Source organism: Cupressus sempervirens, chromosome 4, assembly GCF_028749045.1.
Source record: "Cupressus sempervirens isolate cs-2001-9-10 chromosome 4, ASM2874904v1, whole genome shotgun sequence".
Taxonomy (NCBI): domain Eukaryota; kingdom Viridiplantae; phylum Streptophyta; class Pinopsida; order Cupressales; family Cupressaceae; genus Cupressus; species Cupressus sempervirens.
In genome coordinates, this window is record NC_143121.1 from 551,128,755 (window position 1) to 551,148,010 (window position 19,256).

At 38.4% G+C, this 19,256-nt stretch overlaps 1 protein-coding gene across 11 annotated transcripts in view; it reads right to left on the reverse strand.

Moving 5' to 3' along the window:
• Window positions 1-19,256, reverse strand: part of CLC-D (chloride channel D) — a 192,593-nt gene that overhangs the window by 100,059 nt on the left and 73,278 nt on the right. For all 11 annotated transcript variants that reach the window (XR_016363934.1, XR_016363935.1, XR_016363930.1 and 8 more), the window contains exons 4-6: window positions 4,244-4,465; window positions 4,093-4,139; window positions 3,859-3,957 (exon numbers count right to left, since the gene is read on the reverse strand). Coding sequence is in view for 4 of the 11 variants with exons in the window: in XM_089825895.1 (XP_089682021.1) it covers window positions 3,859-3,957; window positions 4,093-4,139; window positions 4,244-4,465 (368 nt within the window). In the remaining 7 variants the exon portion in view is untranslated. The remainder of the gene's footprint in view (window positions 1-3,858; window positions 3,958-4,092; window positions 4,140-4,243; window positions 4,466-19,256) is intronic.

Here is a 19,256-nt window from a genome sequence, read left to right on the forward strand (position 1 = left end):
GGAAGTAACTCTATATGTATTGACACCGTGTTATTTTTAACATCCAACTGCACTTACATGTATATATGTGTGTGCATGTCTGTGTGCATAAATCAACATATTGATAAAAGGAATTACATGATCCAAATTGCACACACATATATATGTATATATGTACATACAACTATAGGTGACATCGATAAAATGATGCCAATATATTTTAATATAAAAAAAACAATGAGGAAGTATAATCTTTATGACTTTAATATTGGCTCCATTTTAATGAGTGATTGCCACCTTCATATCAGCTTATATTCCTTTTTTAAATTTGAAATTGTTGGAGTTACTTGTCACTGATGGTTGGTCATGCCCCACCACTCTTCTCTTTCTTGTAACTGAGATAACGTTTGGATGATCTATTTATTTCTTCAAACACTGCCTCGGGACCATTCTTATTCTCTCCTCGCATTTAGGTCTGAGTTTCATTTCTAGCAAGAACTCACTCACGGCTGGAAGCCAACTACAACTTGCATCGATAGTATATCATAAAATCCCTGCTTCATAGCGAGAATATTAAAGCTGCAAATTACTCAACACTATTGCTATCAGTTCCAGACTGCATTCATCGCGTTGGAGCTCATTGTTCTCAAGCCGCAATAGACAAAGCATCCGACCATCTATAGGTCATACAACCATTTTCTATATTTTATTGACATTTAATCTCCATTCTTGTTGATTCAAATGTGGAAATCAATGATGTAATTGAATTGTTGTAGTATCATTGTTCATCCTTGATCATGAATGAAGCTACAATGGTTGTAAATAAAAGCTATAGAATGTTGCCTTAAACTAATAGAAGTTTCCAAATCTCGTTTATTACCATGCTCATCGGGTGCTTATAATAATACAGACCCACAACTGTAATGAAACAAATTGTCATCACTATGAATGTTCAATCGAGCACATTGCTAATGGCATACTTTGTGCATGAATAGAAGAAGCAAATTCTAATTTATTACTTGAGGCATTGATCTGACTTATACAGTGGTATTGACCATATATCACTAAGATAAGATCATTTCGGATGGAATAAATATAAATTGTTAAAGTGATATTTGCATTAGACTTGGCTCTGAATCTCTCAGGATACACCCAAGACCAAAAGGGTCAAGTATTAATGGGTGGGGAAGAGAAGCATCCCTGCAACCAATGGCAAGTAACTAATCACAAATTTCTTGAATTTGATTCAGGTGTGCCTGGAGCGAGATGTGTTCATCCATGACAATAGAAAACAAAGTGTTTTTCAGAAAGACGACTCTACTTTTGTCAAAAGTGTCATGAAGACCATTAAGATGTGTCCAAATCTCAGCAACTGTCTTGCCGGACAGAATCTGAGAAAGCTGATCATCAGCCACAGACAATTTGAGAAGCATTACTGCCTCTCGATTATTCAGATTCCATGTATCTTGATCAAGACCAGGAGAAGTCGGACGTTTCGTAACACCCAGAACAAGTTGATCGGTGTTCTGATATTCAAAAATTGCGATGATCTGCTACTTCCAAGTGCCATAATTTCGACCATTGAATTTGGAGTTGTGCTCGAGCAGAATGTTTGTCAAAGATGCCATGGAACGTTTTTCAATGAAAATTTGTAAAAATCTATGAAGGCACATTATTTGAGGCAAAAAAATGGAAGACCCGAAAGAAAATGGAGTGACCTAGAAGAGCTCTTGAAAAACCCAGAAGGAATATGTTGTCGTTTTTTGGAGCCGTTGGCTCGAAAATCGAGGTACCCAAAAAATCTGGTGGCAACTCGGTTGAGCTCTCGAAAAACCCACCAAGAATCTGAAATCAAAATAAATTTTCAAGCTCAAGAAACTAGGGTTTCAAGCAAAAAACCAGGTTGGCGGCCATGGAGGTCAAAAACAGAAGAAAAAATGGTGTTTGCAAGTCAAAAAATGCCCGTTTTTCTTCGAAACTAAGGCATTTTTGCAAGGACAGTACAAAGGAGGAAGAATAGACTCTAAACAAGCAAATTCTTTACCCTTAAAATCGCAATTTGACAGACACTCAAAAAAATGTGAATGGATGCCACAATTTGTCGAAAACAAAGGCCTCAACAACAATAGACGTGATGTTTCAAACAAAATTTTGAAAACTTGAGATGTCTGAGGACGAAAACCCATGATTTCTGAGATTGAAGTCGCAATTTTGCATAGGGGATCGAAAATCGCGAGTTGCAAACATGTCCGATTCCGAACTAGAAGAAAAAACACGATTTTGCAGACACTAGTTTCTTTGAAACCCTAGCCAATGTCAGGTATTTTGAAGCACCTAAAAAACCATGAAAGACTTTAGAAAGAATTTTGAAATTTTTGGAGCAGATAAAATAATTTAAAATCCAAGCTCTTATACCATATTACAGAAGTAATAGTAAATACTTGCTTGTTAATAATAGAGACCGAAAGGTCAATTTATACAAAAGGATAAAATGATGTTTCCTTAGGAAACGATCGTAAAGAATAAAAGCATTCTATTCTAACAAAGAAAGCTAAAAAACAAAAGCTAACTAAAGCTAACTAGATATTTACAATAGATAACCATTAACTAATAATAGACGACTATCTATTATTGTAATAATACATGCACCTCTAAATTAACTCTAATTCCTTCAACTACTTCAATATTTCCTCTTATGTTGTGCATCTATGCTTGCCAACAAATTTCCATCAGCTACTTCAAATTTTCCTTTATTTTTTGTCTGATTCCCTAAAACGGTGTGTTTTTCTTCTCTAGGTGTGTATTTTTTTAGTTGAAGGTGAGTGAGACATTGTTAGGTGCATTGTTAACCCATGACACTCACCTCCCTCAGAATCATCTAGATAATATGCCTTCCTTTGAATTTTTTTTTTTTAAATCTAATTTGACAAGACATGCAGTGATGCTTACTGCATCCCTCTGACTACACTGTCCCTTAGTAAGGTGTGTTTTCTACTCCACATGCCCACTTATCCACCATACTTTGCCATTTTCTCTTTTTGATGCCTTATTCCCAAAGATGTCCCCTCAATTTTTATGACCTTGAACTTGTTCCTATCAAGTACATACGATCTCTAGACCTCTTTTCCTTTTCCATGATGGATAACTTCAAGAGAATCATACCCTGAACTTAGTAAAATTTCAGAAATAGCCACAAAGACAAGACAACTGAAACTTGCCAAGACCTGATCACGAATTATAAGCAAAGAAAATGAAGAAGTTAACAATAAACTTAACACAGAAATTTCCTATCACTGCTACAAAAATCATAGATGAATAAATTAAAAATATGTAAAAAGCATAGTAACATGGTAATGCATCCCCCCCCCCCCCCGCTCTTGCCCCACGTCCCGGAGATAGGGATGCACTCCGTCCCCCCATTCCTAGCGGCACCACCAAATCCCACCACCTCTGCCAAGGATGGAGGACGCCTCGGTGTTGACTATTCGTTGATTCAACTATTTATGTTCGATGTTCAATGTTCTTATTCAATGCAATGTTCAAGTATTTACTCTTTTACATCTTTATATCTTATATTGGAGAACATATTTTCATAACTAGCATTTTAAGTACCATATGTATAGCATATACAACACCCCGCTGTCCCCTGCTGTCATCCCCCCGCCGTCCCCGCACCATCCCCAAATTAAGGCCCCTCTATCCCCCTGTCTTCTATAAATAGACACTAAAAAATACAGTCACCTTTGTAAGGCAAGATATGTGCAATTGAAGCATAAAGGGTCAAGACCTAAAGTAGAAAGCTAAAATACATTTTAAGATTCAGATAAGAGTAAAGATGTTTTCTTCTAATCAATGATGACCTAATGTGCATAGCCTTACTTGTCCAACAAGAGAGGCAATGCATGCTCCTGTGTGAACAAGAGGCCCTTCTTTTCCAAGTGCCAAACCACCTCCCACAGAACCGATGCTCCCTAAGATCTGGAAAGAAATTGTAAAAACAATAATCAATGACTGATAAGAAACAAAATACTAAAAAAAAGTCAACTGGCACTTTCCTAAAAGACACTAACTTGTTTACTAATGAGACAAGATGAGCACCAAATTGTACCAGACCTTTCCAATAAGTGTTCTGAATAAAAGGATTCCAGGTGTGTCAACGCCTGCATGACAAATCCACCACTTAAATCAAAATAGCATTAATAAAAATTGCAAATAGCACAAGATACACAATGTAACTTGAAATATAGAGCAAGACACAAATTACCATTCAGGTATCCTTTAATTTCAGGAATGCCTGAGCCTGCTGCTGCAGGCGCAAAATGTGTTACAATGAACACTGAAGAAAAGACCAGTGCCAAGTTGAACAGAGCATATACCAAGAAGCCAGCAAAGTATGAGTGTTGTATAATAGCAAATGTAGCAGCAAATTTCCACCCACAAAAATTCTCAACTGCCATATTGATAAAAAATGCTGCAAAACCTGTACCTGAAACACTCCACATAAAGCCAAAATGAAATACTAATTCATTTTGTTAACAAAATTAAGTATGTTCAGGAGTAGAGCTGAGGAAATTGAATATGCATCTCCATACTTTGAGAGTTTTATGTCTACTACAAATGTAATTGCTTTCCCAGGCATATAGCTTCTGATCATAAAGAGACTATCCATACAAAACACTTAAATTATACAAATTTAAATCTATAAGAATCTGAATCATTCTATTTTAAATGATAGAACAATCAACTGTACCCGCTATATTTTCCAGCAGCCTAGGAAATGGAGGAAACTCACTATCAGCCTTAAATCAGTAGAAGAAATAAAACTTAGATCCTTAGCAATTAGATTTTTTAATGAAGTTTATCAAACTTTAAACTGAAAGTAAAATAGTTTGACATTGAAATTGTAAAGAGATGCAACCACACAGGACGGAAAAACCAGAGTGAGAAATGCTGCTAGGATCTACTCTCCTAATCCAGCCTCACAATTAAAATGTTTACAGAATTTTAGGGCGCCAACCACAAATTCCTTTTAGAGCACCAACGCTTTCAAACTCTCCACTTAACAACCTGAGCACCAAACCAGCATTCTTAAAGCACCATCTCTAAGAATATCACAATTACAAATTATAACTGATTTCAATCTCAGAAATTTCAATTTACAACACTTGGAATATGTAAACAAGCAATTACAATCTGAATATAGACAAAGTTTGGATATATTGTACAGTGTTATTCCTTTTAACAAAAATGATCTGCAAGAAACTCAGCAAACTGCATCTGATTGATCAATAGAAATCTGCAAATAAAAATTGAATATTTACCACCGTTATAATGTTATTTCATCAAATACATGCAGAAAAACTTCTATTGCTATCAGAAACCTCTGAGATCTTGTTTAAACAAATTTAGAGCAGACTTGAATGAAAATTTAATGCACTGTTATACCTGATCTGAATCTCGACAAAAATTTATTACCAGTACAGCATTTCCGCTTCAAAAAGAACTCCTTTACGATATTAACACCTTCATTTATCAAATCTCAGTCTTAGTCACACTTATCTCTCGAAGCATTCTAAACTTATCTTTCACTTATCAATGGTGCCTCCTCCCCTCTAAATCAGAATTCTTTTATCGATGATACACCTTTATTGCATTACAACTCTCGACCATCAGACTTCTTAAGTAATGTCCTTTGGTTTGAAGTTAGTTTAAGGAAGTTACAAACTAGAACCACCAATGAGAACTAAAATATTCGATTGGTTTAAAACTGTAACTTCCAAAACCAATACTCATTCTTAAAAAAATTGATTATCTTCAGTGTTATTAATAACATTGTTACGAGAAAAAGATTTGAACATAGATACTGCCTGCAACATTATTCAATATAAACTTGAACCATGTTTGGTAGAAACAATTAAAGAATACTTTATTGATTTTGTCACATGGTCATAGATGACCTGTTACGAAAAATCATGAAGACGATTCTGCTTCTTGTTCGAAAAATCAAACATTCTGCCTGATTTTTTCTGATATATACCATGGCTGAGAACATGGAAATGCAAGAAATGCATACTCCATTTAATATACACTGGTACCGACAACTGCATCAATACTGATTTGAAATGAACAAAGTTTATGTTTGATGATTCCTTCTGTCATTTGCAAACAAAAAAATTCTTATGAATTTTATATATTGTATAGATCAACAAGACACTGTTAATATAAAACTGATAAGGTTGTATTTTTCTTTGTCTACAAATCAATTGTAGATTGTTGATGTGAATGGAACCAACACACAGATTTGCACAGGTATGAATTCCTGAGCTTGCCATCAATGAAAAAAAAAAGCATTCTAACAAAGCACTGGTGCAACATGGTGCTGGGCACCCAATACAAATTTTATGCTTTGTAGGATCTTTGTGATGTAATAAGGGGTTCGGATCATTTGGACCAACATGGTCATTAGGTCCATAATGTAAGGCTAAGAGCCCAAAGGTGTTCTATAAACATTGGGTCTCATTAGACCAATAGGACCATGATAGGAAGGTAGAATAGGATGCCATAAAAGATTTTGTGTTGATTTGTCCAATAATGGCCTTAGAAATGGTCTTCACATGTATTTTGATCATTGTTTGGATCCTGGAGGCAAAATTGTCAAAGTAAAAACATTTTTGCAAAAGTTGCTAAATTGTTGTCAAGCAACTCTTTTGAAATGTTGCTCGGTCAGGTATATGCAACTTCTTCACCAACGGCCATACCTATTCAAAAGTTGGTTTTGGTCGTTGATATGAGTCTACATAGGCATATTTGAACCATTCCCAATTCAATGGATGGAGATTGTACGGATTTAAAGTTTGATGAATAAAGGAGCACTGATTTCTGTCCAAATTTTGCTGTTTTCTGACGTTGTACGGATTAACATACCAGATCAGGTTACATGGTTGGATAGTATTCTGCATTAACTTTCTAATGCACTTGGTCTAACTTAGAATGGTGATTATTGAAGAAAGTTAGAGGCATTTTGGTATTGACTGGTTTGAGTCCCTCCTAGAAATCAGGGTTTTGCACAAATGGAGGCCTAACCTGCAATTTCACTAGTGGATTTCCACAGCCACTAGGAAAATGCAAGTTAGGACCATGTACTTTAAGATTTCAAAAGCTTGCCACAGGACGATAGTGTTTGCTAATTTTATCATCAGGCCTAGGTCAAATATCTCTATGTATTTGACCCTGAAATGTGGAGTTTGTGTAAACAGTCGAGCACAAACAGCATAGTGACCAGAAAAAAGGTAGATTTGGTGTATTTGGAGGCTACTAGAACTTTCTAAAGGGTTGGTTTGATTCTATGAACCCATCTCATAGGGTTTTCTTTGTAAACCAAGCCTAATTAGGCCTATTAGGCATGTGTATATTGCAAGGGTATATCATCTATCCTATTCATCATTCCACCTGGATAGCCAACATGGTACCTGTCAGGAAGAAAAATGGGGAGATAAGAATTTGTGTTGACTTCCGCAATTTGAACCAGGCATCTCTTAAAGATAATTTTGCTCTTCCAAACATGGATCATTTATTACAAACAGTCACAGGATCTGAGATGATGTCTATGCTTGATGGTTTCTCAGGTTATAACCAGGTTGAGGTGGAGGAAAAAGATCAGCATAAAATGGCATTTACTACTCCTTGGGGAACGTTTGTGTATCACAGAATGCCCTTCGGATTGATTAATGCTGGCGCCACATTTCAAAGATGTATGAACAAAACTTTTGCTGACTTAAAAGATCGAATCATAGTTATATACTTAGATGATCTGACAGTATTTTCAAAGAGGAGAAAAGATTATATGGAAGATTTGAGGAAAGTGTTACAGAGGTGCCGAGAGCATGGAATATCTCTCAACCCAAAGAAGTCAGTTTTCTGTGTGACAGAAAGAAAGCTCCTTGGTCATATAGTGTCCCAGGAAGGCATTAGAATTGACCCTAAAAGAGTAGAAGCTATTCAAAGACTAAGCCTACCCTCAAACAAAATAGGGGTTAAATCTTTCTTTGGGCAGGTGAATTTTCTCAGAAGGTTTGTGCCTGATTTCGCGGAAACTACTAAACATATAGTGGACATGATGAAAGGGAATTCAAATTTCAAATGGAATGAGGCGGGAAAGAGAGCTTTTCATGATATAAAAATTGCTATTGCTAATGCCCCGGTACTGTATCATCCAAATTATAAACGGGATTTTATTATTTATTGTTATGCTTTTGAGCATACATTGTCAGCTATCCTTATGAAAGAAAATGATGAAGGAATTCAAGCTCCCATTGCTTTTATGATATAGAAATAAAACCTACCAAGCTAATAAGAGGGAATGCTCTATGCAGAGCAATTGCAGAAAATACAATCTCTGAAGAGTCAGAAGAGTCGGCTGAGAAGCAGTTAGTGCTAGCTGTAGGACTCTATGATTCATGGTTTGAAAATATCTCTTACTTCTTAACATATGGTGAATGTCCAGAGGGCCTGAATGCAAAGCAAAGAAGAGACCTTAAATTGAAAGCAGCTAAGTATGTGATTTGGGATGGTAAACTTTTCAAAAGGGCTATTGATGGTACCTTCCTTAGGTGTGTAGATAAACAATAGCAAGAAAAGCTGTTGAGGACATTTCATGATGAAGCTTGCGGAGGACATTTCTCTTCTTTAGTCATGGCCTTTAAGATACTGAGGCAATATTATTACTGGCCTAGGATGTTTAAAGATGCATATGCTTGGGTAGCAAAGTGTGAAAAGTGCAAGATGTTCTCTAGACGCCCTCAACTAGTTGCTCTACCATTGAGATCTGTTATCATTGAAGGGCCTTTTCAACAATGGGGCCTTGACTTCATTGGTCCTATTAGTCCTACATCCAGTGCTGGTCATCAATATATAATAACTGCAACTGACTACTTCACTAAGTGGGTAGAAGCTAAAGCTACAAAGAAGACTATTCCGAAGTGGTGTGTGAATTCATAAAAGAGAACATTTTGGTCAGGTTTGGTGTTCCTATTAAACTAGTGATGGATAATGCATCTTATTTTTCTTCAATCGAAATTCAAATTACTGATTTTTGTTTTGAGTATGGGATCACCGTTGATCATCTAATTATTTCCCTCAAGGAAACGGTCAGGCAGAGTCTAGCAATAAGAACTTAATTAATATTGTTAAGAAGCTAGTCTCAGATAATCAGAAGACCTGGCACAAAAAGATTCATCAGGCACTTTGGGCAGATAGAGTGACACCCAAGAGGGCAATTGGTATATCCCCTTTTGAACTGATTTATGGAACTGAAGCCAATCTGCCTCTACCTTTGGAGTTAGCCACGAACAAACTCAAAACAATAATTGAGGATGATGTTTATAAGGATGGTCTGGAGAAAAGGATCCTATATCTGAGCAAACTCGAAGAAGAAAGGAGAGAGATTGTAGACCACATTACACAGCACCAGATGCGAGTGAAAGAGCTTTTCGATAAAAAGACAAGACCCAGAAAGTTTATGATAGGAGACATGGTGTTGCTTTGGGATAAAAGAAAGGCTCCGAAAGGAATGCATAAGAAGTTTGATACTTTGTGGAAAGGCCCATTCAGGATTTATCAAGCACCTGAAAACAATTCTTTCAAGTTGGCATATGAAGATGGCAAAGTACTACCCCTAACTTATAATGGTCAGGACCTCAAGCTCTATCAAACTGCTATATGAAAACAGGTAACCCCTATGCTGTATTTATTAAGATAATATCTTATACTTTCTATAATAGTCAACTACTTGTCTGTAGTCCGTCTTTCAGTCTAGATAGGAATGTTTCCTATCCTGTCTCTAGTTTTGTTTCTAATTCCGTCTTCAGTCTACGTTGTTTCTTTTAGAAACAACGTCCTTGTAATTCTTTATAAGGAACACATTTGTTCCTCTGTTAATCAATCAATCATCCAGAAATCCGTTAATCTGCCAACTCTTCTTGAATCTTGTAACATGGTATCAGAGCTATTACTTAAATTTTTTCGAAAAAATTTATAATTTCTTCGTGAAATTATTTGTTTAAATTTTTTCAAAAATTTTTCTGTTGAATTTCTCTAAAACCCGCTTAGGGTTTTCGGCCTAGAGAAATTCCCAAACTCGGGTCTGCCTGTGTTTGTTCAGCACACTCTAGCCCCATTCGTCCATGCACATCGATCCTTGAAGAAAAATCTGCCATTTTTTATCAAGAAATCTGAAGTTTTTTCAAGCTTTTTTCAACTAGGGCCGTTTTCTTTCGAAACCCTAATTTTTGGGGTCGAAAAAATATTTTGTTTGCAGATTCTTGGTGGGTTTTTCGAGAGCTCAACTAGGTTGTCGTCTCCAGAAAACGACAGTAGATTCCTTCTGGATTTTTTGAGCTCTCTTCTGGGTCATTCTTTGATTCTTCTGGGTCTTCCGTATTTTTGCTTCGAAGAATGTGCCTTCACATATTTTCACAATTTTTCATTGAAAAACGTGCCATGGCATCTCTGACAAATATTCTGATCGAACATAATTCCAAATTCAATGGTCGCAATTATGGAACCTGGAAGCAGCGCACCATCGCAATCTTCAAATATCGCAACACCGCTCAACTTGTTTTGGGTGTTACGCAACGTCCGACTTCTCCGGGTCCTAATCAAGGCGAAGCTGCATTTTTCGCCTTCTGAATCTATTTCTGTTTTTATGGGTTTGTTGATTTTCTCCTCAAAAATCATTTCAAGTTGTCTGTAATACGCAAGGTTGTGTGAGATTATGGGTTTGTTGATTTTCTCCTCAAAAATCATTTCAAGTTGTCTGTAATACGCAAGGTTGTGTGAGATTCTGGGTTTGTTGATTTTCTCCTCAAAAATCATTTCAAGTTGTCTGTAATACGCAAGGTTGTGTGAGATTATGGGTTTGTTGATTTTCTCCTCAAAAATCATTTCAAGTTGTCTGTAATACTTGTGTGAGATTCTGAGTTTGTTGATTTTCTCCTCAAAAATCATTTCAATTTGTCTGTAATACGCAAGGTTGCGTGAGATTCTGGGTCTGTTGATTTTCTCCTCAAAAATCATTTCAAGTTGTCTGTAATACGCAAGGTTGTGTGAGATTCTGGGTTTTACCGTTTTTTCCACAAAAACGAAGTTTTGTCATTGCAACTTATTTTGAGTCATAGCACTCTTCTGGCAAAGCTTCTTGGTTTCAGCATTCTGTAGATCTAGGGAGGGTCTCAGTTATCACAAAATGTTTTGTCATCCGTACGTTGACCATTAAGGGAGGGTATTAAGATAATATCTTATACTTTCTATAATAGTCAACTACTTCTCTGTAGTCCGTCTTTCAGTCTAGATAGGAATGTTTCCTATCCTATCTCTAGTTTTGTTTCTAGTTCCGTCTTCAGTCTATGTTGTTTCTTTTAGAAACAACGTCCTTGTAATTCTTTATAAGGAACACATTTGTTCCTCTGCTAATCAATCAATCATCCGGAAATTCGTTAATCTGCCAACTCTTCTTGAATCTTGTAACAGTATTATAGTTAGGATTAGTGTCATGTGTGTGTCTTAGTTAGCCTTTTCCCTTCCCTTTCTGTTTTCTTGTTTTGTGTTTTGTTTTTGCTTTGTTTTTTGTGTTCCCACCTTTTATCTTCTTTTGCGAAACCAGAGATTTTGAGTTCCTTGCTTGGGTATACTCTACCCAAGTCCCCAATCAGAGCCAGCTGTTGCCCCACTTTTCATCCTGTACCTATCGTGCAAAAGTGGAAATTTAACTTGTATCATGTCTAGTCTGGTCGAGTCAGTTGGTCCTCTCCTCCTTAAGTGATAAGTATCTCCATCGGGTTTCCATCTTCACCCTTCTCCCGCATTACACAACCAGATGGGTTTCCTTATCATCATGAGTCTTGTGGGTAGCTTAGAACCTTGCTCGATGGAGATTCTTGGATTATGTTATCTTAGATGAACTTAACTCACAGCTCATTTTGATCCGGGCATAAAGAAAATTGAACTTGCGAAAAATCTAGTTTCGTCTTCTCCTTGGCAGGTTTTCGCACCCTGAAAGTGAAACTCCGCGAAGATTTATGAGTAGAGTTTGTGAGCTTGAAGAAGGAGAGTAGGATTATATTATGGATTGATCATTCAAGTATTGCCATATTTTTATCGTAGGAATCATTCAAAATTCACTAAGATGATTAGAATAAGATTCGGCGGAAAACTCTGAAACAGCTTCTCCTCGGCGGACTTCGGACCAAGAAGTTAGTTTTCCGAAAAGGCATTTGCGGAAAGGTAAAGTAAGTCAGTGGGTCCCATTTTTCACTTTCGAAGTCTCTTTCATATTTTTTGAACACTTGAAGTCAAATGATTTGGGCATAGGAGGCAAAACAAAGACAAAGGCCAAAAAGCGGAGATTGCCTTCTCCTCTACGGGGTTTCTACCCTGGAAAGCAATTTTTCACATCTAATGGAAAATCACTCTTGCAAGCATGGTTATTTGGCAAATCGATCATGAGGTGTTTTGGGAAAGTAATGGAAGCAAATTTGTTACATATGTGAAAGTATTTTAAATAGAATTCAGCCAGGCGGATTTTCTTTCAAGGAGTACTCTGATTCTATTTCTCCGAAACTAGGTAAAAACAAGAAAGTAAGTCTGTAATTAAAGAAAGTTACCATTGGGCCAACAGAAACAGTGAAAGGACAGGGAAAAATCTGTTAGAACCCTCACATTTACTAATTCAACGGATTTATCCTTAAATTCGCTCGTGTGGCGCGGATCATGAAAATCAACAAACAAATTAAGGGTTCTTATATAAAGATGAACATAACAGAGTTTCACATTACTTCTTTCTCTTTTGAACTGTTATGCTATTGTATTGAATAGTGCTTTCAAAATCTCTCAAAGTTACAAGGTTTACTCCTTGCACTATTTGCAATTGTTGAATTTCAGTTTACCTCTATATCAGACAAAATGGCAACAAGATTCACCGATTTTGATGGACTGGGTGGAATCAAGTCTACATGGCAAAATATCACAGACACTTCACTCCATTTCTTCGACATGCAAGATTTCCAAAGAAGGCTGAGGACGGAACCAATCCATCCCATAACGGAGAAACTCCGAGGAAGTGGACTGGTCCCCAGAGCTAATCATTGAATGTATCAATCACTACAACCCGGATACTAAGCAAATCTTACTGCCTGATCAAACGGTGTTAATCTCAATTGATAGGCAAGCAGTAGTCAATTGTCTCTGGATTCCAAAGCGAGAAGAATTCTTTGAATTGACATTAGAAGGAGCTATGTTAGAATTCTCTCTGAAGAAAATGGTATGGCGAAAAGAGATTATGAGATCTTGGTTTCAGAAACCAATTGGAGCTAAGAGTAAGGTTCCTAAAACCCTTTTCGGCACTGATCTCAAGCCAAAGATCGTGGACATTTTGGTCCTTTTGCATCGATTGAAAGGTGAGGTAGAAGCACTTAATTTTGCAGAACATTATTTCTTTTTGGTGCAAATAATTTTCTCACATACTCAGTATATTGACTGGGCGTATGAGGTAAGCGAGCATCTATCCAGAGCCCTTAGTGCAGCAAAGTTCTACAATTCATTTTACAAGTCTTCTTTCTTAATATATATGTTAGCTTCCCTACAATTATGACCGAGCCTTCCCAGAATAGAGAACTTTCCAGATGATGTAAAGAGTTGTGAGTTTTACCCATGCTTGCAATTACAGAATAGTTATGCGGAGTATATCAGAGTTAATGATGCATTTACAATGAGGATTTGCAAGGAACTCCAAGGATGTCCGGCGAGGAGATTCAGCCCAGAAGCGATGGCGGCCATCAATCAGTTTGGTAGCTATTTCATTCAATTCTCATCCTTTTCATTTTTACATCTTGCAGCTTTCGATGGATTTCCCATGAAGCTGCCTAGATACCCAAATGACATGATCGTGCTCATTGAGATTATGAGACAAGCAATTCAGGTGAACGTGCTGAGCGCCAGTTTGAGGAAGAAGGGGTATGAATTCCCCATGAAAGTTGGAGCATACAGTTGTGAGTCTCGATCAGATGCTAAAAACATGCTTAAGGCATTCGAGAACAAGTATAAGTTAGAGGAGTATAAAGTGGTGAGGCCTATGTTTGACCCAAATGGGTATGCCAAAGATGTGCTTCAAATTGAAAGCGTAATCAAGCACGTTACTACTGTGGAGGATTATTGGGCGGATTGTAAAGATGAGTTGGACAGCCGAGATCAGGCTTTTGCCAAATTTACAGTGGATCAAGTAAAGACATATGGCATTGACTTGGATGTGGAAGGGCTAGAAGATGATGGGAAAAATATGTATAGTAATACATATTTGACTAAACTAAGGAATACTCCTATCAATTCTGAACCTTATGTGGATATAGAGGAAGATTTTGATGTTATGATGGCTTGGATCATCAAGAGGACTGGGAAATGGATTGAGTGGACAGCAAAAAAGAGCCGTTGTAAGAGTAAGACTACTCAAGCTTCTCCAACCGCTGCTACTCCTACTTCTTCTCAGAGTGCGACACCCATTGTTACAACTATAGCTGCTCAAGGACCTACTCAATCTGCAAGAGGAGGTGATCAACCCCCGAAGAAGAACATTTCAATAACTCCAACTTGCCATGGTGGTCCTCTACCAATTATTGGTGCCCAAGCTAGTACCGAAGAAAAGAAGACGGAAGAGTCGAAGGATGGTGTTACTACTCCAGTCTCATCGCCTCAGACCACTCCACCTTCATCTCCTCACGTTACTCCAATTCCATCTACTCATGTTACTCCAATTCCATCTCCTCATCATAGCCCTATTCCATCTACAAGTACTCCTCTTTTGAAGTCAACTAGTTCCCCCATTCAGATAGTAGAGATTGGGGATGAAAAGAGTAGTAGCAACGAGTCTACTAAGTCTGATGAAGCTGCAAAGAAAACTCGAGGAAGAGAAAGCCCCGAGTTCATCTAGGCTTCTTTTTCAAGATCCAAAGAATCCTTTCTCTACAACTACAGTAGCAGTGACTCCAGTAAAGAAGAAGATGTTTAGCATAGAGTCACTTGGGACAGCTTCTAAGGTGATTGGTACAGAGTCTTGGTTAGAGGACACCTTAGAAAGGAAGAAGAAAAGAAAAGGTGATGTACCTGTGAAGGACATTGTGTCTCAAGCGGTTCGCTCCAGGACTGCAACGGTGAAAGCTAAGAAGCAGAAGACCCTATCGATACTTGGACAAGATCCAGAAACAGGGCACTTGACCATGGAGATAGCGAAGCCGAATAAAGCGGGAAGAATTGAAGATATGTTACCTGATAACTTCACTGTACACTCAATTGATCTTGGAGAAGCTAGACATGATACAAAAGTGGGCTCGTGGAGATCAAGTAATGAGGTGATAGAAGAACAATTGGAAAGCCTAAAATTGTCAAAAATTAAGATGAAGGCCAAAATAGAAGAATTAAATAGGTTTATCAGGCAACTGGTTGTTCCATTAGCAACCATGACTGTTGTACCTGCTACTCAGAATCCTACCGCAAAAAAAGTACAGGCTTTTATCTCGCAACTCCAGAAAGATAGGCATTTTGGTCAAATTGGAAAGGAATGGATTGATAAACTCAATCCAAATGGAATTGCTCTGATTGATCAAATTGGAAATGTTATCCTTCGATTGGAAACTGAGAAAGATAATATCATATCTAATTGCAACACTTTGGCCGCAGAGAAGGCAAGATGTGATGAATGCATTTCCCTCCTGAAAATAATCATCCAAATGAAGGCAAAAGAGGCGATTGAAGCAAAGATTTTGAAGAAAGGGACTAAGCCTCTGTTCGAATGGCTTCAAAGTATGCAATTTAAGCTGGAGATTATTCAAGAAGCTGAAGGACTCAAAGAAACAAGGGAAAAAGTGAAGAAGACCCAAGACAAAGCATTCAAATTCATGCGAGGATTACACACTGATTCACAAACCAGTGGGCAAGGGAAAGCTCTTATTGGAGTAGAAGTAATGAAGAACAACTTCTCCACATACTTGAGTAATCTATCTGGAATGACTTCAAACAGTCAAAACAGAGTGGTAGAGTTGCAAACACTTGGTGGATGTGTACACGTGGCTATGGAAGAATTGCCAAATCAGTTAAATGTTGTGGAGGAACTGGCTCAAGAGCATTCAAAGTGGCTCTTGAGATTCACTAATGTACACGTGCCTAGTCATGAGGAACTAGTTCTAGTTATAGTTTCTGCCAAGGCATATAGGGCAAAAGCTGAAAAGGGGAAAAAGTCCAAGTGATTCAAATGATGCCTCCTTTTCACTTTCTTTTGCAATTTCTATCAATTTTGTAAATTTTGTAATGTGACAAAATGGCATCTTGCCATTTGTCCTTCTCAAAAGATGAACCGATTAAGTTTCTATTGTAACGGTCATCTCTTAAACCCTATATGTACGAAGTTGAATGATCAATAGAGGGTTGGCAAAAATTTTGGTGTGAAATACTTCTTGTTGCAGAGACAATCGATGTTGTCAGTAAATGTATAATGTAGCCGACAGGTAGAGTAGTATCCGAACGGGCACATGACGCTTGAGTCATCCCTTCGGAAAGGTATATGTACACGTCTGAGATGGACTTTGGAATGATCGTTGTAATCGATAGATCATTGTAGTCATTGTAATCAACAAGTGCATGCATGAATAAAGTACCTGTTCTGAATTGAATCGTGTTATACATGTGTTAACTTCTTACCCTATGCAGTAAACATTTGGCACCGTTGCCAGACGTACCTAGAACGAACGAATGATATGAAGATTAATGCCGAATTTGCCAAACAATGATCGGAATAAGGTGAAAGATAAGAATGAACTAAGTACAGCAAAAGAAATTTTAATTTTAACACAGCAAGTAGAACGCAGACAAAGACTTCAGCAAATTGCCGAGGGGCACCGAAGGGGTGAAGAGGCACAGACAGAGGGAGTGCACTCACCTAGTAGGCTAAGGAGTGCCGAGGAATTGCTGGAAGAAACTCGACAACGCTTGAATTTGGTGGAGGAAACAAGGGAAGAATTCCTTAACCTGTATACGCCAAGGGGAGAGTGTCCGAACGGAAGGGAAGCAACTCGCACAGCTCGGAGTGCCGAGGGAGCACGAGTGTTGAGGGATCTCTTCGTTCCCGATACACCGGACGAACGAATACAGGCGGAGAATAGAACGTCACTTGAAGACTTTTCACTAGACAACGCAGTTGTTGGAAACAAGACTGTTGTCCAGAACAGCACAGAAGTCCAGAACAGCGCAGGAACACAAAACAACACGAGAGTCCAGAATAGCGCGAGAGTTCAGAACAGCGCGGGAACACAGAACAGCGCGGGACTTCAAAATAGCACGGGAACACAAAACAGCGCGGGAGTCCAGAACAGTGCAAGAGCACAGAACAGCACGGGAGCTCAAAACAGTGCAGGTACACAAGTACCTCAGAATCCAAGACAAGTAACGATGGCTGGCCCTAAAGAAAAGTTACCCAAGTTTCACGGTGATGGTTCAGCAGACCCTATCAGACATTGTAAAACGTGTGAAACCATATGGATGGCAAATGGCGTGACGGATGAGGATGATTGGGTAAGACAATTTCCAGCGACCCTATGGGGTGTGGCGATAGACTAGTTTTTTGACACTAGTCCTCAAAAACTTAATACATGGGAGAATGTAAAAAAAGAATTTATAGCAGAATTCAAATTACTCCGAGATGATAATGAAATAGTGGCAGAAATCTACAGCACCAAACAAGGAAAGAATGAGACAGTCCGAACCTATGCCAGGCGACTGAAAGAATTGATCAGAAAGATGGAGAGTCAACCAACGGATGGGTTGAAAAAACGGTGGTTTGTGGAGGGGCTACGGCTGGCTTTTAAAAAGAAAATGAAGATTGTACCACCGTCATCGTACACCGATGCATATACTCATGCCATGGATTTAGAAAGCGAACAGAAGACGAGTAAGAAGAAACATAAGTCCTCTGATTCAAATGATTCATCTTTGGAGAGTAGTAGTAGTGATGAGGAATCAAACAAGAAGGTGAAAGCGCTACAGAAAGACATGCTGCGGATGATGAAAGAATTTAAAATTTTGAAAAAGAATCCAGATACAGTAAAAGGAGAACTGTGGTGTACAAATTGCAAGGAGGACGGCCATACGAAGGGTTCATGCTCGAAGAAGCAGTTTTGTGACATCTGCCAGGTGGCGGGGCATTCCCTGAAAGAGTGCTCGTTTAACTTGAAAACAAAAGGACACCAGCAGGTGTTACTGACACAGGAAGCGTCGAACAATAGCAAAAACGCGGGTAATGATGCAACTTCAGGTGGATATCGAAACAATAATAGACGCGGAAGGGATGGAAACAATAACAATAACAATGGAGGCCAGAGTAGAATACAATATGATGCGAGTGAACGATCGATGATACAGTGTCGGGCATGTAATCTTTGGGGTCACTTCACGAGGGACTATACTACGAAGGAGACGCTACAACTACTGTGCAGACGATGTGGTCCAGGGGACCATGAAGATTCAAAATGTCCATAGCAAAGTGTAAATTTATTAAGTATTGAAACAAGTAATGAGAACGTGTTGGCAATCACGCGGGAGCAGGCGAGGAAGGCAAAATATCTGAATGCGGAAGAAGAGAAGGAGAGGTTACAAAAAGCCCGAACAAAGATAGAGAAACAGATGAGAGCGGAGAAGTCACAAGTAAAAGACACTGCTGAAACTTCGAAAAGAAACTTGGTGGAACAAGACATGGTGAAACAGATAATGCAAACGGAAGTACCAATTAAATTAAATGATCTTCTCCTCACCATGCCACAGTTGCGTACGGCTATCATAAATATGACACCGTCCCCGAGAGTGACGAAGGAAGCAAAAGATAGTAAGGAAACAACCACGGCAGCAGCAACAGATCCGATGTTACTAGCACTGACGACAGGTAGACATCCAGCAGTGGTGGAGATGGGCATTCTAGGTACGGTGCTAACAGATACAATAGTAGATGGAGGATCGGGAGTGAATGTGATGCCAGAAGATATCTGGAAAAAACTTGGACAACCAACACTATGGCCACCCACCTTTCAGTTACTTACAGCAGATCAACATGGGATAAAACCCTTGGGCACTCTAATGGCGCAGCCAGTAACAATTGGGACACAACCATTTTTACTGGATTTTGTAATTATTCCATTAAAGAGAAGAGGGTGCGACGCCATCCTAGGACGGGGGTGGCTGGTGCAAGC